We start from the raw sequence: 19,040 nt of genomic DNA, 5'->3' as shown, positions 1-19,040 counted from the left end.
GTGACTTCAAACAGCGACTTGTAAGCGGGGCCGACTGCACAGGAGAAGTTCAAAGTTCTATATTTCAGGGTGAAAACCTAAGATCTGTGCTCGGGCGACGATATCGTTTGTGCACTATTTTCTCCTTGAAGGCGTCGCTTATGGAGAAGCTGGTCTTTGTTTTGTCTTGGTGGTGTCGGTGTTGTTGTTTTAAGTTTTCGATCTCTGTAGCGAGACTTTTCTTTTTTTTGTAATTATTCTCTTATTTTTTGGCTATGTGCATCCTTTATGCCTTTAGGGTATGATGTTATTGCAGAGGCTGGATGTAATTGGTATCTCCGCGATATTAATATATACTCTTTAGTCTTTATCGAAAAAAATTGCGACATAAACATATGACAAGCTGTGCATCCAATTTACCTTAAAACGAGTAAATAAAGATGGAAATAGACGTTTTTGGCCTACCGGAGTTCAATTGTGTACATACTCGAAACAGAGCAACCAGTTCCGTTGATCTGCCATGACAAGCATCCCCTCGTAGTTTTCCTTTTTTCCTAGCGTGTTAGCACAATACCCAAAAAAGCGTACAATATTTTTGTGCTTGACCTTTATCAGACATTTAACCTCTTCGTGGAATTTATTCTCATGAATATCAAACGTGTTGAGTAGCTTCTTCACGGCGACCATACCTTTTCCGACCACACCCTACAATAAAAACCATACACTATCAACAAGAACGGGTGTGTGTGTGGCGCACATGAGATATGTTGTTTAGAACGAATGTGAATAGGATTGGAGAAGCTGATTAGAGTTGTGCGGTACCTTGTAAACCACCGCAAAACCGCCGCTGCCGATTTGCTGATCAAGACAGAAACGGTTTGTGATGTCTTCAAGAAGTGATAACGGCAGGTTCGTGGGCTGTGCGCTTTCATCAAGCAGCATCATTTCCAGGACGTTGTGGCTTGAACTAGATTCACGATCCAATTGCAATCCCTACAAATGAAATGTTAGAGCACCCTTAAAACAAGAACAGAAAGGAAGAATTGCAGAATGAAGATCTGATACATCAGGCAGCAATAGAATTACCCAACTGCATGCTTGCTTAAATTTATTTGAAGGAGTTATATTTCAATGCACCAAGGTGTCAATTTTTCAATCAAGGGACATCTCTGGTCAACTGTACCGAACGCACCTAATCTGGTCTCCTCTGGGCTGGGCATCCACTTCAATCGAGCCTAATCATGAACTTCCACACAAATTTTGCTTTAACAAGGCTGCCACGCCGCTTGTCAATCCAAAACTGAGTGGAAACATATTTTTGGCAGATGTGGTTGGAATTAAAAGGTAAAATTCAACAGGTGTGTTATTGCTTTCTCTGCATATTCACAGAGTTGAAGAAGTGACCATGAGGTTCATCTGCAACACCTTGGTGTTAGCTATACTTTGACCAATTTGTTGCTGTTTGCCAAAAATAAAAGAGGCTTGCCTGAAGGTGTAAGCTTCTCCAGTCCAGTATGCTTGACGTGGCAAAGAAAACATACATGCCTGAGTACTATGAAAGTGTCTGTGGCAAAGAAAACATACATGCCTGAGTACTATGAAAGTGCCTGAGTACTATGAAAGTGTCTCAGTACTATGAAAGGTATGCTCACCGATAATGGAGAGGCCTCGAGGGGGCGCGTCCTCCAGAGCACCTGGCCTCCTGTTCTGAATCTTGAGGCCGGTGGCCACGCTGGAGACGAGGAGGGTCAGGAGAGCGTGCAAGAATTGATCTTCGATTTTTCTTCAATTCTGCCCGCGGAGGGGTTGCAGCCGAGGGACGGTGCTGGCAAGGAGGGGAATCGTGCAAGCGCTGGGTGAAGAGTGGGAGGATGGGGAGCTCTAGGCTTTTGCGGCGGAGGGACGGTGCCTCCTCATTCTCAGTGACGACTCTGTCTTGACTCTTTTCTTTCTTTATTAACACAATGGTGCTTAACGTTGTTAAACCTTTAATATACTACTCTCTCCGTCTTAGTTTACTAGTCTTCTCTGTATCTCTAGGCCGCCAATTTAACCTATATCATTAGAAAATAGAACATCTAAACTTTCTAATGATATAATTTTTATAACATATAACTAATGCTAAGTTGCTAACTTGATCAAATTTGCGATCTAGAGGTACGCGCACGCCTAATAAACTGTGAGAGAGGGAGTACCATCTATCATCTATATTAGCATCTATCATCTATCATCTATCATATTACCACAGTAGAAATATAATAGCATGCCACATTAGCAAAATTATACTACCATCTGTCATCTTTTTCGATAAAGGATGCTTTATTACTTTTGAGAAAGCAATTACATCCAGCCTCTGCATAACCAGGATGCACACAGCTGTTCAAAGAGTCTGTAACCAAAAATATAAAAAAGGAAAACTAGGCGAAATACATGTCGGAACGATGAATCATAAATCGCCTATGGTGTGGGTGGTGCTGCAATCCGTAGACTATGCTGCCACCCATGTAGGGAAAAAGTATCCCTCGCCGTATCCTCCAACCGTGTACAGACCTCCGTAAATAGGTCTCGGTTCTCCATCCGCTGAAGAGGTAACCACAAACGGAGAATACCTGTACATCTGTAGATGACCTGCAACAAAGAACAATTTTTATCATTAAAAATCTTGTCATTTCTACTTAGCCAGAGTGCCCAGATAACTGCTAGCGTCCCCACCCTAAGAAGCAACTTAAACCTTGAATCGATACCGTGGAGCCAATTGCCAAAGACATTGGCTACACTAGTCGGGGGATACAAGGTAGAAGCAACTTGGATGACTGACCAAATAGATCTCGCAAAATGGCATTGGAAAAAAAGGTTTTTAATAGTTTCATCTTGTTGACAAAAAACACACCTAGTACTTCCATGTCAATTCCGCTTGACAAGATTATCTTTGGTAAGAATAACTCCGCGACGAAGATACCATCCGAAATTTTTTATTTTTAGTGGTATTTCCATCTTCCAGATTTTCTTGTTATTATCAACCGGTATATCAGAATGGAGAATCGCATTGTATAAGGATTTGACTGAGAAAGTGCCATCTACATGAAGATTCCATCTAAATTCATCCGGTTCAGTTGATAATTGAATATCTCCCAACCGTTGAATTAAATCATTCCATGCAACAAGCCTTTGTCCAAGCAAAACCCTTCTAAACGTCACATTTGGGGGTGAGGTAGCCATTACTGTGGCAATGGTATCACCTTTGCGACGAACAATACTATACAAGGCAGGATACTGCTCACTCAAGGAAGCATTGTCTAACCAAACATCTTCCCAGAAGCGTACTTTCATCTGTCATCTATACTTTGGTGATGGTATGCTGCACTTTGCACTTTGCACTTTACACTTTGCACACATGTGGAGCGTCCAATCTACATCTGAGCGCGCATATACTAATTCTCCTTCCAAAAATCACAAACAGTTAATGTCTCCAATCAATTAACGCTCGAAAATCACGGACAGTCAATGTCTCAACCTCTTTTCCCTCTCGCTCAAAAGGAAAGAAATATTCGCCTGACTTGTGGTAATTCCATTCTCCATCCACGTAAAAGGAAAGAAATATCGTTGTTGTCGGTAATTATTGTACGGTATCATCATCAATCATGCTCACGGCCGGGACTATGGGAGGAGAAGATACCTTTCCTATTTTCGAGTTGGTGCTCCTATATCTCAAGCGCTGGCAATGCTCACGGCAATTAAGTCTAGGAACGCTATAAATCTCACAATCATCATCATCGTTTAGGATCGCTGCTTCAACCATCTAATCCAAGCAGGAAACTATACGCGCCGCCACACCAGCTCGTTGTCGTCATCGCCATCGTCCACGAATGAGGCTTGCACCCAAGCAGGAAAATACACGCCGTCGCACCAGCTGGTTATCGTCATCGTCTGGGAGCCTTGTCGTCATTGTTTATCGCCGGTATTTCAGGTATGTAGTCTCCAACGTCCAAGTCTATACTAGCTCAGTATCTAGCAGAGGGTTAGAAAGGGCTTCTCATACCATAGCTCCAAGAATTCCGAAAGAACTGAACCGATTAGAAGAAAGACACGACAGCGACACGAAATTCTTCTTGTACCATAGCTCTAAGAATTTCTTCGCATACCATAAATCCAAGAATTTCCCAAAGACATGACAACGACATCGACAGTCATTCATGGAGCTGTCATGAGAGAAGCAAACATCAGTCATGCCATTTTCTCGGCAATGTAGCCGAGCTCCTATAACTGGAATAAACATACGCATCGATAGCTGTAAGAAACTGATAGGTGATTAAAAACATCTGTCATTAATTTGCCAAGTACACGAGCTCATCTAAGAATTGTGTTCTGAAGAAATTAGATATTTTCTGGAGAAACCTACGGACAGTGTCTTAATTTGTAAGGGACTTATACGACAACTCCAAAAAATTCCTAAATACACGACTACATCGACAGCTCCAAGAATTTTAGAGGATATGTCTTTGTCATGAGAGTTAGGAATTTTAGCACCACATCACCTCACTTGGCACCAAAATACAGCTCTCAACCAAAGGTGTCAACTGCAATGTCTATTGAGACATTGATGTTGCATCTTCCTGCTAAGTAGAATACCACGAGTTACACACAACTGTATTAAAATAAAAAACAGTGTGCTAAAAAAATATTCAGGCTTAGGAACTTGGCAAAGGTTCACTTCATCGTGACAGAAGTTGAGAGTTTCAGCTATTAACACATTCTACACATCCTGGACCGTAACACATTCAGCAGATCAAGTGTCGCCGCTATGTTGTCAACTATAAAGGCCATCCACGCTCAGCTCTCATGAGGCTGGCTGGGGGTCGGCGAGGGGCACGAGGAGGTGCTCCTCTTCAAGGGGTCGCCAAGAACCTGGCTTGGTCAGCTAGCGAGGAGCAAGCGGCCATGACCCACGTGGTTGCCGAACATGGCGGCGCAGAGTGGGAGATCCACGGCGGTGTGTGCATGCTCCTGCAGCTCCAGGAATCAGAATCGATGGCGAGGGGCGTAGCAGAGAGTAAGGTCGCGCCGCCGGGCGGATCGAAATGGCGACGTCTGATGGGAGCTGGCCAGGAGCACTCAGTTGATTTGGGCGAGGTGAGTGGAGATGTAACGCTCACATGGCGATCGTCGAGACAGAAAGGAGAGTGGACTGTGGATGTAGAATAAGCGGAATGTATGCTCATTGCTCAAACTATTTTTCTTACAGAAGATGTCTCGCATGTATAAGCGGAATGTACTTCGTACAGAGTTGGAGCCCAAGATGCTGAGACTGAAACTCTTCGAATAACTTCTATTTCCATTTTCTTAAGTGTCTAGTAAAGTGTATGGTCTCTTGCATCTAAAATTATTGGCATGATTACATAATTTTAAATACTATTCTGTAGGAGGATATATGATAGATTTTTTTAGGAATGTAGTCGTTATATTGAAATCCATTTATTTACTATTCAACACAAAATGATGAGGTGTTCAAATACACGGATCCAAAGATTGAATCTCCACCGGCGCAACAGCGTAGTACTCACATCTACAGAGATAATCATCTCCTTCTTCTTTTTCAGGGACTCCGGCTGGTGTAGCAAAGGCAGGCTATGTTTCGCGAGATAGGGGTGGCTGTGGTCTCTGTCGTATGCTTGCTCGCGGCCATGGCGGCTGTGCCGTGCTTCTTCATGGCGCGGGCGTTGTGGCGGGCGGCGTCGCGGGAGGCGGCGCTTCAAGGTGACCTCTTGAGGCAGAAGGAAGCGCTCCAGCAGGCAGAGCGCAAGAGCATGAATAAGAGCAACGCATTCGCGTCCGCCAGCCACGACATCCGCTCCTCGCTCGCCACCGTAGCCGGGCTCATCAATGTCTCACGGACAGAGGCGCGAGCAAACCCCAACCTCACCTACTACCTCGACCAGATGGAGATTGGCACCAAGAAGCTCTTTGGTTAGTTTCATACATCCATATATCTCCCTACGTACCATGCATGCCATGTATACTTGTCACTTTTTTTTTTGAAGATGTGATCACATCACTATAGATTTGCACGTCATATAAAGTGAGGTTGCACAAATAATGAGTTCACAATTTTTTGCAGAGTTCAGTTGTAGCTTTTTCCAGTAAAAAAAATGTAGTCCACAGATTCTACAATGTGCAGTTTTGTTTTTTGACGAGTTAACATTCATTTAGTTCCCAAGAAAGAATATATATAATGTTTTGAGTAGTCCACATAGATGGTTGAATTCATGTTAGCCACACCATGTATTTAGTCTTTGTCCATTAAAGAGCTAGGCTAATATTTTATCAAATGTATGATTCATCTTAGTTGTATATGTTTTCGGATGTACGAGCACATTGAAGCTCCATTTTGGTTATGTGCGTACCATGTGCAACAAGTTTCTTTGTTGAGCATATGTTAATTCATCATCCATATATGTAACATGTGTGTTGCAGATATACTTAACACGATACTAGACATAAGCAAGGTGGAGTCCGGGAAGATGCAATTGGAGGAGGTGCAGTTTAGCATGGCCGACGTCCTTGAAGAATCCATGGACATGGCAAACGTCGTTGGTATGTCTAGAGGCGTCGAGGTGGTTTGGGACCCATGCGACTTCTCTGTTCTTCGATGTGATGCCGTCATTGGTGACTGCAAGCGGTTCAAACAGGTCCTCGATAACCTTCTTGGTAATGCCATCAAGTTCACGCATGACGGCCACATCGTGCTCCGCGCGTGGGCCAACCACCCTATTGCAAGGACTTCCATGATCAGCACCCCATCTAGGTTCACTCCCCACTGGCGTGCGAGCGTGTTCTATCGGTGGCTTCTCGGAACAAGGGAAGACGGTGCCGAGCAGAATTCTCGCCGTTCAGTCCAAAACGATCCCAACTACCTTGAGTTTTACTTCGAGGTGGTTGATACAGGTATTGGTATACCAAAAGAAAAAAGGCAATCGGTGTTTGAGAACTATGTCCAGGTGAAGGAAGGGCATGGTGGCACCGGCCTTGGGCTTGGGATAGTCCAATCTTTTGTAAGTGACTTCTGTCCTTAATATTTATTCATGTTAAACCACCACAATTACAACAATGATTTTAGGGCCCTATTATATTAATAGGATTTTCATAGGAAGTTTGGAGGACTGTAATTCATAGAAAAATTTCTATGTTGATTGTTTGATACGTAGGACGTAATAATATAAATTTTTTATAAGGATTCATTAGCACTATATTGATGAGAGAATTTATATCCACTGAACCCTTTTGGAAATAATCCTTGGATTTCTTTAGAATATCCTTTGTTTTTTGGGTGATACAATCAAATAAATATAAATTCCATAGGATTCAAATGGTCATGAAATTGCAATATTGCATTTTAGAGTCCTACAAATCCTTTGCTTTTTAATGTGATCCAGTCAAACAGTTGTATGACCGGATGCATAAATTATAGACTAGTAAAATGTATACTCTTTGTTGTTTTGTAACTTTAATAAAAATAACGGTGTATTTTTTGCTTTGTGAATTAGGATAGATACATATTGATCCAAAAGCTATTTTTCACTAGGTTTAAAAACTCAAGACAACACTTATGTTGCTTTTGTTAATAACATAACTGCACAATGTATTGTGTATTAGTGTAATTTATGGTTTGCAGACTATGTATAACTTTGCGGGCTGTAATGTTTTTTTTACTTTGTATTCTTAAAATATTGTTACTTATTTGTTGTTCTTGGTTTGATAAGGTTCGTCTGATGGGTGGCGAGATAAGCATCAAGGACAAAGAGCCAGGAGAAGCGGGAACATGCTTCGGGTTCAACGTCTTCCTCAGGATCAGCGACGCTGAAGAGGACATCGAGCAAGGGAGGATAGCGCCGTCCCTATTCAGGGAGCCTGGCTGCTTCAAGGGTGGGCAGTGCGTCATCCTAGTCCACGGGGACGAGACCCGACGGATCCTCCAGACATGGATGGAGAACATCGGGATGAAGGTATGGCCTGTCCCGCGCGCCGAGCTCCTCGCCCCAACAATGGAGAAGGCACGCGCCGCTGTGGGTGCCTCGCCATCCAGGCCAGCGCCGATCTCTTCGTCGCAGGGCGGCAATGATTACTTGGACGGTGTAGCTGACCGGTGCTTCAGCCCCAAAGAGATGGTCACCCAGGTCCTGCGGAACAGCAGCGGCAACCACGCAGGGCACCTCCGTCCGTTTGGACTACTCGTCATCGTTGACGTCTCCGGTGGGAGGCTCAACGAGATCCTCCAGGAGGCGCCGAGCGTCGCGAGGATCAAGCACCAAGTTCCATGCAGGGTGGCGTGCATTACTGACCTCAAGACCTCCTCCGAGGATTTGATAAGGTTCAAGGAGGCGGTGATCTGTGACATGGACCTGCGCAAGCCGATCCACGGCTCCCGGCTACGCAAACTCCTCCAGGTCATGAGAGAGCTCCAGGCCTCTCCGTTTTCGCAACAACATTCACATCAGGTTGGGATCACCATCAATGAGCCACCGCCGGCTGATCAACCCACTACCCCGTCGTCCGAAATCACATATGCGGCAGCAGTGCCGCAGGAGCCGCCCAGGCTTGGAGAAGACAAGCCGCTGGAGGCCACTGCCGCGTCGTCTGAAACCACATTTGCGGCGGCAGTGCCCCAGGAGCCGCTGAAGCTTGAAGATGACAAACCTCTGGAAGGGAAGCGTGTCCTGCTAGTGGAAGACATGAGGGTGTTGCGGTTTATCGAAAAGAAAATACTGAGCACTATGGGTGCAACTGTTGTGGTAGCGGCGGATGGATCTGAGGCTGTGGTAATGTTCATCAATGCTCTTGAGATTGCAAGTGGTTGTGCTGCTTCAGAGGGACAGTTGGCCTTGCCCTACGATGTGATATTCATGGATTGCCAGGTACATTTTTCATTTGTCGATGCCAAGCAAGTCAATTCAATATTTTGTTTTTGATGACGGTTTTGACACTACTCGATCTTCTTTGTTTCCAGATGCCGGTGATGGATGGCTACGAAGCGACAATGCGCATCCGCGACGAAGAAAGCCGTTACGGGATCCACACCCCGATCATCGCGCTGACCGCGCACTCGGAGGAGGAGAAGGCCATCCAAGCAGGGATGGATCTCCACCTAACTAAACCAATACAAAAGGAAAAAGTTGTGGAGGTTGTTCATCAGGTGTGGAAGGAAGATAACTGACAAATAATGAATGATGATGTTCGTTTCTCTGGTGGCATCGAGGCGTGTGTCGTGAATTAATTTTCGCCGTGTGTTTTCTCTAACCTTGGGGTGTGTATTTTTCAGGATTTGTCGTGTTTTATTCTTTGCCACGCGCTTTCCCGTCTCCCTGTGATGCGTTGTGTATCTTTGCCGAGCGTTTTCTAGTAATTACTTGGCAAAGTTAATATTTGTCGAGTTCCACATAGTATTATTGTCGATAAATAGTGGGGAACTCGGTAGCCATATTTTTTCCGGCAGTGATGTGATGTCTACACTCTCTCATGATTTTCTACTAAAATTTTGCTCAAACTTGAACAGTAGAGCATGGATAAGATTCCTAACATTTTTCAGAATTTGCTGGATGCTTTCAAATAATTGAAGTCAAATTTTGAGGCAGGAAGCTTCAAGATCAATACCTCCGGTAGAAATTTTCAAAATCAAAAACCACGGTTTACTAGTAGCACTCCAGTGTGCCACGGTAATAGCTTCACTAGCTAAGTTAACAACGGACACCATGATTGACTGATGTAGACTGATAGACAAGAGTTAAGGCGATATAGGTAGGCACCGGTCTAGACGCCGTGGAGGAGGGAGTCACCACTACCAGCCAGCACCACAAGCTCTCTCTTTACTCTACCGCATCACCAACCAAACCCCGCATCCAGCTTCGGCAGCGGCGCGCGGCAAGCAGCAGCAGCAGCAGCAGCGGGGAAGGTGGGCAGGGGAGGCAAGCGACAGGAAGCAGCAGCAAGAACCCGAGGCCACAATGGTCAAACATACTCTTCTTCTTTCCTGCTACTTTTTCTTCCTCCCCTAGCCTGCTAGTCTGGTCCTCCTCCTTCTGTTGCTCTCCTATTGGCCGTCTCGATTTCTTTCTCATCTTGTTGAACGCTGCGGTTCTTGCTCCGAATCTGTCCAGGCCGGCAACGGGGAAGGCGCGGCGCACTCAGGCCTGAAGGCGAAGGAACCGCCGCCGTCGCCGTCCTCTTCTCTGACGGAAATGGCCGTAAGTTCTTGCTCCATTGGTTGACTGGCCAGCACGCTGCTGCTGTCTCCGAGGTTTCTTTGTTTGGATCGATTGTTGACTGCTCTGGCGGGAGGAGTGTAGATTCTTCTTGGGCGCTGTTCCCTCCTGCCGTGCCATGTGGGATTCCTTGGAATCCTCTGCGATTGGCAGAAATGCTCCTGGCCTTGCCATTTCTTTTCTTCCCCTTTCCATTGATAGGTAACCAAGTGGTCATGTTCTCCTTGCTGGCTAGTGGGGAGGCAGATTGCGTCTCCATGGAAGCAATTTCTTGTACGTTGCCTCATTTGGGGCTATCTCCCTGGAATAAATGTGACAATCTGAAACCAACAGGGTTGCCAAGATCCAGTCTTTGTGCATCCTAGGATGTGATTTTGGTGTGTGTCCAGTGTTACAATTATAGTGGACGGCAAGTTTGTGATTCGTATATGTTGTTTTACACAGTGCTACTACTTGATCTGGTGAGAATATGATTGGTTGAACAAAACTGCACTTGACATGGTAAGATTGCAGTAAACAATATGCATTGCAGAATAGATTAAACAACAATGCTTAAGTTGGTGATGATTAATCAAAGGGGATAACTCTACACCTTATTCCTGTGTTGTATCTAAGCAAACATGCTCAAGTGGCAAGATCTTGTAGATTCAGTTATTATTTTATCCCTTTGACCAATTGTGTTTCTTAAGTTTTTTTTAACACAGTTTCTTAAGTTCAATTGTGTTTGCTTCCAAAACTGCCTATCACATTTTACTAATAAGATGCTACCTTGTTCAACTGCACCAGCATCAGGGAGTTCCGAAATTCGGAAGTTGGGAGGACGAAGGGCAAGCCTACACGCAGTACTTCGAAAATGCTCGCAAGGGGAAATCTCCAGGGAGGTCTGTTAATCCAAACGATCCTAAGGAAGCCACAGAAGCACCCTCAAATGACCCGCCGTCAGTTAAGGCCTCTCCCTTGAGGGCTGGAACGGAGCCGGGGTTACGGAGCAAGGATGAAACACGTGCCACCCGTGAAGATGATCTTCGACGGCACGACGCAACAGCTCGAAAAGCGAGCAATGAAAGGTCACCCATGCATCATCGTCATGCTGCAAGGCTTGCAAACAAAGGTGGTGGTGCATCCCCTTCTGGAGATCGCAGGGGTTCGGCGGAAGGAAACCGTGGGAATGCTCCCACCACACCTGGACGGTCTAAGATGAGACCAAGTGGGCGTGGTGATGAAACGGTAAGTCCTAGCTTATGTCTGCCTTAGTTTTTCGATAAAGATGTCTGCCTTAGTTGATTAATAACATTGCTTTGACACGCTGACAATGAACAGCAAAATATGAAGCAGATTGTACAGGCATTATAAGTATTTCTAGTTTCGTGTAGTTTCTGAACTATCCTAGTGTGATTTTTGTGTGTGCAGCCTGAGAGAGGATCAGCTGTGCCGAAGTTTGGAGACTGGGATGAGAAAGACCCTTCAACAGGTGAAGGTTTCACTGACATATTTGAGAAGGTGAGGGAGGAGAAGCAGTCGGGCACAGATAATGTCAGCACCAGCCATGCGTATACCAACCGCTACAATCAAGGGGGCCGATATGAATCTTCGGTGAGTCCACTTCAATTTTCAGTATTGATTCTCTGTTTTTACCAAAAATATTGTCCTACTTGTGGAGTAAAGATTCTCTGTTTTGCTTGTGGAACTAGTTTTTGCCTCGTATATCAGCAGCATTGGCCGTTGAGAATCAAGATAGTGAACTTAGTATCTAGCACAACTGCTTGTGTCATCTCCACTGGTTTTAGAGATCATCGCTCCATGCCCATGCTTAGTTTCGCAATGACTAAAATTTAGCTGAGTGTTAGTTGGTAGTTACTTCCAGGCTTCCAGCGGTGCAAATGCCAGTTGATGAGCATCGTCTCCAAATATTAAGTATTCAAACCCAGCAATCTTCTGTGTTCTAAATGAGATGTGTTATGTAGCTCTGTCGAGTTTGATCGTATAAAATGTGATCAATTGATGGTATGTACATGCTTCTTTTTCAGGGCTGCTCATGCTTCAGTTGGTTCAAGAAGTAACACCGGCCCTGTCTGAAATATACTTGTTGCTATTGTATCTTTGTCAAATGAGTAGCCTCAGTCCGTTTTCCTGTTGAGATGTTATTCAGTCGTGAAACATGTATCTGAACACAGATTTGGAAGGCTGTGATCAGCATTTTGAGCGTTTGTAATTTGTGAGTGATTGCCTGAATTGCTCTGCATTCTCATTGCTATACTGAAGGGCGACAAGTTGGCAAATAAGGAGTTATAAAACTTGTCACATCCCATAATTACTACTCCCTCCTTATAGACAAAGCTGTAACAAGTCTTGTTTGGAACGGAGGTAGTAAAAGCCAAAGCCATGACCAAACTTCTCAAGATATGAATTCACGAGGCTGTGATGGGCATCTTGAGCATTTGTAATCAGTTCAGCCATTAAGTTTCTGAAAATGATAGAATTGACGGGTAGGCAGTTGGTATTCCAGTCCTGGACTTTCAGTGAGGTTAGAATAATGTTATTCAGTGTGAAAAAGGTGATGATACACATTCACAAAATCCAGCAAGTCAAATAATGACAGCGATTGTATCCTTGTAACATATGGTTCTGACAGTCTAGTAAGTCAAATAATGACAGCGATCAAAATCCAGTGCTCTTTGTATAAATCGTACATACTTCCGACCTAGTAAACAACACCAGACATATCTACGCAATTTGAAGGACCTATAGATCTCTATGTACTGACAATTGTCTTCACATCAAAACTGGATGGTGTCTTGTTTGTCTTTAGGGGCAACGCACTGCCATAAAGCTTTGTAGGATTCAATTCCTCTTGCATCTATTCCTAGCGAGCGAAGATTCCGGGCGTATTCCTGCAAAACAAAGCATGTGAAAGAACATGTCAGCGGCAGTGCAGTTCAACCATTATATAACTCCGATACCTTGTTTAATCGCATAAGCTGGCTTGAGACTGTGCCAGCTACCTTCTCTATTATCCTACATACTGGCATTTATATGTGTATGGTGAGAGACTGCAAATATTTAGTGTCGGATACCGAAAATGGGAAACCAGGTTAGAAAAAGCTGGTAAAGGATACAAGATTGTGCATTGGAAGAAACAAAAGGGAGAATGCTGGATAAATCAATGAAAGATGAATTTGCAAATACAACTTATTACAAATAATGAAACAATGCATACAGTTTATATCCTTTATGAGCACGAGGGTGAAAGATAGTTGGCGAACCTGGATATCAAGAAATAGCTGCATGCAGATCTTGTCGGTGTCAGATATGATGTTGTCTGAGGAATCGGTACTAGCTCCTACTCGTCTTTGTGCACCTTGGCGCAGTCTTTGCAACGAAGATTCAGTTTTCCTTGCCTTAATAGTGAAAAGAATTAATCTGAGTAACTCATAGGTAGAACTGGAATTTTATAGGCAGGTAGGCAATTCGTACTTACCACATTGACTACTTCAGATACCATGTCATAATAAATCGCGGTGATCTTGTCTGTAGATCCACATCGCAATTTAGTTTTATCATCTTCTGATAAATAGTGCACACGCTCTCCTTCAAGAAACACCTAAGAACACAAAAGAAAAGCTTATAATAAAATAGCATAAAATGGAAACAGCATATGAACCTGTTATCGAAGTTAGAGAGACACTACTGATAAATTTCAGCACATAAAATAGGCATACCATAACTCAAATGCAGACCGTAAAGCTAGCTAGTAATGCAATATGACCTATTGCTCAGACAAATGCAATAAACTCCAAATCTTAAGCTAAAATGCGATTAGTTGAACACATAATTCATATCATCACATACATACATTTCAGTTATCCACTCTGAAGCTTAAAAAATGTTAACTATAAACAACTTAAACAAAACTTGAGGGCATCTAAAGAACAATACTCTCAGCCAGCTTTGTTTGTCATTTACTACTACACAGGAATTTCACTTTCCACAGGTTAAAAGCAGGCTTTCAGAGGCAGGAACATAATTTCCATGGAGTTGAATAAGTACTTTTTGTAAACTAGGTATCATGCAACCTTACAGACTTCAACTATCCTTTGATGCTAAAATGTAGATAAACAGAAGTGGAAAAGCAGAAACCAAATATGAAGTCCATTCACCTTGAGTGGATGCAAAATCCCAGATACATACGGAGAATGCCTCACAGGAAGTTTATTGGTCATTCTATATGTGGCTGTAATTCCCTTGAGGTGTTTCAGATCCTACAATGAATCAAAAAATAATAATAGTTGCAATCAGAGAACAAAAAGAACATACTTTTACTGATGCACTGAATAAAATTATTTACAAATGCAACATTAGCTTCTATATAAAGCAATATTTCATGTGAAAACAAAAGATATGTATGATGATAGTGTTGCCCTTCTGTTGGCAGTGGTTCACTCACCTCATTAGACCTTTTAACTATGACCCCAATCATGACATCCATTATGCCAGGCAATAACTCCTTTAAAGGTTCAACAGCTTGCAATATACTTTGTTTCACAAGGGTAAGTACTTCAATGGGGCATGATGCTAGCAATTGATTTACATGTTCCACAAAGTTGCCTGATTCCGAAAGCTCGCCAATTACACCATTTACATCATGCATTACCTGTGCACAAATGAATTCAGCATTTTAATCAAAAGAAAAATTATGTCAAATATATAAACTGCTACGTACTCTGCTCAACATTGTTTGAAAGCATATTCAGAATGTAACAAGGACTGTGGGAGTAGGGGGCAGAACAGCAGAGAAGCTGCACGGATAGAGTGCTATCTTAAAATGGAACAGTTATTTCCTGTTCACATGCAAAAATACATTACAGCCACTCCCTTTTATTGCCTCAAACTTGTCAACATGATGTGCAACCAACTGCAGATTATTTCCTGAACTAACCCCACAAACATATGATGCTGGTTAAGCTAAAGTAAGAGTGGTCAACTACTCAGCGCACTGACTGCTGAACATTAATCTTTAGCATGGAGTCAACCAACAACTTTATTGTCAACTTATTTAATAAATCCACAACTTCAGAAGAATCATATTCGCAGAAGAGCTGAAAAGTACTAAGTCTTGATCACTGAAAGGACATGGTAAGGGATCAAAGAGTTCTATAGGTGCGACATACATATATAAAATCCTCGACAGGTACAGAGAGTGCCCACTCAGAATCTGCAGGAGAACTTGAGCTCCCATCAGAAGCTTTACGTGCAGCCAGGCCAGAAGAAAGCCATATTGTATACCTTATTGTACAGGGACATGGAGGAAAACAAAAGGTCAGCCTCCAGATGTTAACTCATGAAAAAGTAAGGAAAATAAATATCCTTTGTGATAGTTTATACCTTGAAATAAGCTGCAGCGACAAACGTAGGAATTTATCCGAGTGAGAGAAAACAACAACCTCATCACTCCAGCAGGAGTGCAAACTTTCTAAGAGCTTAATACTTTGCTTCAACAACAATGTCTTCTGCTTCATTTGATTCTCGTTAATTCCAACAGGGCTAATTGTGGCTGTAAGAGCAGAATCAAGACCACCAGCAATTTCCTGGAATCTTGTGTAGTTGAATGAGTAATAACGAAGTTAGAAACCTAGTTGTGAAGTGTGACTAAAATTCACAGAGACATGTATGCTTACCTCAGAGAAAAATAGACATTAACGTGCCACAGTCGCATGAATTCTGTGTAAGCAGGCTCAGAGCGAAACTTTGTTACAGCAGACTTGGAACGACAGTAGCCTACAGAAGAAAAAAAATGTCAACCATGACTTCGAAAAATCGAAAGCATCAACCCTTAGAATTTACAAATACATATATGTTGAGCTCGGCAACTCTCTGTAACATGACATGGAATAAGGATACAGCGCACTGAACTTCAATGCCACAACATCTGCAGCTGAATGCCGCACCTGGTTACATATCAAGGTGCTACAGACATCACATCCTAAGCTGAGGAACGACCCAACGTAATCTCATTATCTTAGACCAATGTGATGGTTCTTACGCCGTAGTATCAGACACATACATATGCACAGGCATGCTTTGCAAGAAACCATAGTATTGTAGTAGACTTAAAAAACAAATGTTAGAAAACAAACCACTTCATGGCATAATTAAGAATACCTTCAAGAAAATCAAGAAACCTTAAGCTCGCTTTGTAGTTTTTAAGGAACTCTTTAGGTTTTCCAGGAGAACAGGCCCCAGGTTTTCCCTTCATGATTGCAGAATGGACTTCTTTGAGTATTGAATTGGCCAGAAAATCAAAAATATGGAGTCCAGAGTTTGCTGCAAATGAAAGAGGAGTTAATACGATCTACATCAATCTAAAGCCCATATGCAGTCTTTAGGTTTCAAATGCTAAGTAACAATAAATAATTCAATAGAACTTATAATTACCTGATGAAGATATTTCCAAAATGAATTTGCAATCTTTTTCTACACATTGCATTATCCGCAGATAGTCATCCTCCAAGTCATCAGAAGATACCCCAGAAACAGCTTTTGCATAGTTTTGAGGGACAATTTTCTGAATCAGTGGAGACACCACTGTTGTGCGGAAAAGCTCTTCAGCTGAAGATGTGTTGTCAATCGCGGCATAAGCGCGCAAGCAGTTGTATATTACTTTCGCATCCCGGTGTTCTAGACCGACCACAAAGCAACGCTCCAAGCTACCATCAAGTAGTTTTGTAGCGCCTTGGACCCTCTTCTCCATGTTCTCAATAAAAGGAAGGTTCTGTACTGCCATAATGTAACAGAATAAGAATCATATATATGTTGCATTAAAATGTATACGGCGTATCCAGTTGGAAATAAAATGAGTGCTACCACTACAAAATCAGGTTGGTGCTATGGTGGCACAGAAATACCAGAGTATCACGCGAACTAGCTGTAGTCATTTTGCACTGCATTTTTTCTAATGGTTCGGTTCAATAGCGCAAATACAACATAGAAAACTATTTATACATTCGAAATGAGAAGTGCATGCGGACCAGCGGCCTCTGTTGGCACAAACCTGTGCATGGCTGATGTAGAATTTGAGCCGGTTCATCTCGCTGGCGATTCTTTCTAAAAGGATGCTTTGTGTTTCTCTGACATCAGTCCCTGACTCCACTGTAGTGTCATTGCCAGTGTAGCTCTTATCAGCTGAACCAACCTCAGCACTTGATGAATCAGATGGTGCTGTTGGCAATTCCTTGATAAGTTTCTCCACCTGAATAAACAAAGGAAAACAAACCTTTAGATTTCGGAAACAACGCGACATGGACTAAAGCACTACCTATAGACATATCAGACTTGCTTCAGTGGCAACCTTGACATGATAATTCTAGATGGTCAACGGTTGACAAGGCTAGGAAAAACATGTCAGCATTGTGATATGATGCAAATTTCGATGATTATGCAATGGCATGTGATCAATTGTACTACTAGCATTATGGTATGTTGCGAATTTTGATAAGTATGAATGGCATGATCATTTATACTAGATGCTGAAATTTTGATCAGGGATGAGATTGACCATCTGTATGCAGGGATAACTTAAAATGGAATATGTAACTTAAAATGGAATATGTCTTGTTTTGCAGTCAGATCCACCAGTGTTAACAGTTAACGAGGAATTAGGTAGCTACATTGGCGTTTCAAGAGGAATGAGGTGGATCATCTGAACACGGGGATATATATAATTCTAGTCGAGAAATGGCAGCGTTAACTGTTACTGACGAACTAGCTACATTGTGTTTAAGGAGGGGGAGGAGGAGGCGCAGCCTGGGGATGAGACCTTGGAGACGACGTGCGAGGTGTCGAGCAGCAGCTCGAGCAGTTCGCGCGCGTTGGAAGCCGCGGCGCGCTGCTCGAGCCCGGCGCGGAGCGCGGCGAGGGCCGCGGCGGCGGCCGCGCGGAAGGCGGCGACCTTGTCCCTGAGGTCAGCGAGCGGGGCGCGCATGCGCGCGGCGGCGGCGTCGACGCCCTTGAGGCGCGCGCTGAGGCCGACGAAGTCGGCGTAGTCGCGGTTGATGAGGCCGACGAGCTCGGCGCGGAGCGCGGCCAGGTGGGCGCGCAGCTCGGCGGCCAGGCTCTCGAGCGGCACGTAGGCGCGCAGCTCCGCGACGTAGGCGTCCGGGTCGAAGCCCGCGCGCAGGAAGGCGTCCGGGTGGAACCACGGCGGGTGCGCCTCGATGGGCTCCCCGAAGAGGTCCGTCGGCGGAGGTGGTGGCGCCGGCGCGGTGGGGCGCGGCATGACGGCGAGATCCGCCATGGCGTGGACGTTGAGGCTTTGGGTGGATCTGACGGAGATCTATAGCACTAGCAGTCTACCAGCAGCGAGTCGACGACGATGACTGGAGTGAGCTGGGCTTTCCAAATGGGCTGGAATTTGCTAAGGCCGGATTGTATCTGCATCTCAGCAGGCTGGAAATGGGTCCAGCTTGTGGGCCTGGGATACTGGACTTAAAAGCTCTGACGTAGTGGGCCTCGTTAAGTTCGGAAAAGTCACTCTCACATCTGTTGCTGTTGTCACCACTCAAAAAAACATTGCTGTCGTTTCTCTCTCAAAAAAAATCATCTGCTACTGTTTCATTTGTTGAAAAATCTGTTGCTGTTTCTCCACTAGGAAAAGAAGTCTTCGGTTGCTGTTGCGCTGTCAAATTCTGAAGCGAACATGTCAGGAAAAAAATCTGACGCACTGCAGGCCTTGATCAACAAGACCAGGTACGCATGCCCGCCCTGTTTGTTTCTTTTGGAAACTGACAATCTGGAAACTACGTAAAAGTTACA

At 43.9% G+C, this 19,040-nt stretch overlaps 3 protein-coding genes and 1 long non-coding RNA gene across 4 annotated transcripts; 2 read left to right on the top strand and 2 right to left on the bottom strand.

Annotated features, from left to right (window-relative positions):
• Nucleotides 1-443: 443 nt before the first annotated feature.
• LOC127348166 (uncharacterized) lies at nt 444-1,886 on the bottom strand. The gene is made up of 3 exons (XR_011744285.1): nt 1,632-1,886; nt 1,172-1,543; nt 444-972 (listed from the first exon to the last, which is right to left on the bottom strand). It is a non-coding gene; the product is annotated as an uncharacterized lncRNA (long non-coding RNA).
• Nucleotides 1,887-5,606: 3,720 nt separating this feature from the next.
• LOC127346565 (probable histidine kinase 2) lies at nt 5,607-9,249 on the top strand. Its single transcript, XM_051372852.1, has 5 exons — nt 5,607-5,943; nt 6,451-7,028; nt 7,737-8,543; nt 8,595-8,888; nt 8,981-9,249. Exons 1-5 carry the CDS (start codon nt 5,607-5,609, stop codon nt 9,185-9,187), a joined length of 2,223 nt encoding a protein of 740 aa, XP_051228812.1. The 3' UTR covers nt 9,188-9,249.
• A 552-nt stretch (nt 9,250-9,801) lies between these two features.
• Nucleotides 9,802-12,464, top strand: LOC127291790 (RPM1-interacting protein 4). Its single transcript, XM_051321114.2, has 5 exons — nt 9,802-9,977; nt 10,128-10,214; nt 11,019-11,459; nt 11,643-11,825; nt 12,260-12,464. Exons 1-5 carry the CDS (start codon nt 9,975-9,977, stop codon nt 12,290-12,292), a joined length of 747 nt encoding a protein of 248 aa, XP_051177074.1. The 5' UTR covers nt 9,802-9,974; the 3' UTR covers nt 12,293-12,464.
• A 288-nt stretch (nt 12,465-12,752) lies between these two features.
• Nucleotides 12,753-18,541, bottom strand: LOC127291789 (conserved oligomeric Golgi complex subunit 2). Its single transcript, XM_051321112.2, has 12 exons — nt 18,046-18,541; nt 17,281-17,478; nt 16,665-17,001; nt 16,392-16,553; nt 15,908-16,007; nt 15,615-15,824; nt 15,401-15,515; nt 14,677-14,883; nt 14,390-14,491; nt 13,711-13,833; nt 13,496-13,630; nt 12,753-13,123 (listed from the first exon to the last, which is right to left on the bottom strand). Exons 1-12 carry the CDS (start codon nt 18,520-18,522, stop codon nt 13,010-13,012), a joined length of 2,280 nt encoding a protein of 759 aa, XP_051177072.1. The 5' UTR covers nt 18,523-18,541; the 3' UTR covers nt 12,753-13,009.
• Nucleotides 18,542-19,040: the final 499 nt, after the last annotated feature.

The sequence above is a fragment of the Lolium perenne genome, chromosome 4 (genome assembly GCF_019359855.2).
Source record: "Lolium perenne isolate Kyuss_39 chromosome 4, Kyuss_2.0, whole genome shotgun sequence".
Classification (NCBI taxonomy): domain Eukaryota; kingdom Viridiplantae; phylum Streptophyta; class Magnoliopsida; order Poales; family Poaceae; genus Lolium; species Lolium perenne.
Note: the sequence above shows the minus strand (reverse complement) of the source record. Positions and strands in the feature narration are given on the sequence as shown.

What these genes read in the sequence shown, in the direction of transcription:
- LOC127291789 (XM_051321112.2), bottom strand. Translation starts at nt 18,522, where the DNA reads ATGGCGGATCTCGCCGTCATGCCGCGCCCCACCGCGCCGGCGCCACCA. An exon ending in TTTGGAAATATCTTCATCAG is followed by an intron (nt 16,554 to 16,664) that starts GTAATTATAAGT and finishes TTTCATTTGCAG; the next exon opens with CAAACTCTGGACTCCATATT. An exon ending in GTTTCTTGATTTTCTTGAAG is followed by an intron (nt 16,008 to 16,391) that starts GTATTCTTAATT and finishes TTTCTTCTGTAG; the next exon opens with GCTACTGTCGTTCCAAGTCT.
- LOC127346565 (XM_051372852.1), top strand. Translation starts at nt 5,607, where the DNA reads ATGTTTCGCGAGATAGGGGTGGCTGTGGTCTCTGTCGTATGCTTGCTC. An exon ending in TGGCACCAAGAAGCTCTTTG is followed by an intron (nt 5,944 to 6,450) that starts GTTAGTTTCATA and finishes TGTGTGTTGCAG; the next exon opens with ATATACTTAACACGATACTA. An exon ending in TGATATTCATGGATTGCCAG is followed by an intron (nt 8,889 to 8,980) that starts GTACATTTTTCA and finishes CTTTGTTTCCAG; the next exon opens with ATGCCGGTGATGGATGGCTA.
- LOC127291790 (XM_051321114.2), top strand. An exon ending in CTTCTCTGACGGAAATGGCC is followed by an intron (nt 10,215 to 11,018) that starts GTAAGTTCTTGC and finishes CAACTGCACCAG; the next exon opens with CATCAGGGAGTTCCGAAATT. An exon ending in GGGGCCGATATGAATCTTCG is followed by an intron (nt 11,826 to 12,259) that starts GTGAGTCCACTT and finishes CTTCTTTTTCAG; the next exon opens with GGCTGCTCATGCTTCAGTTG.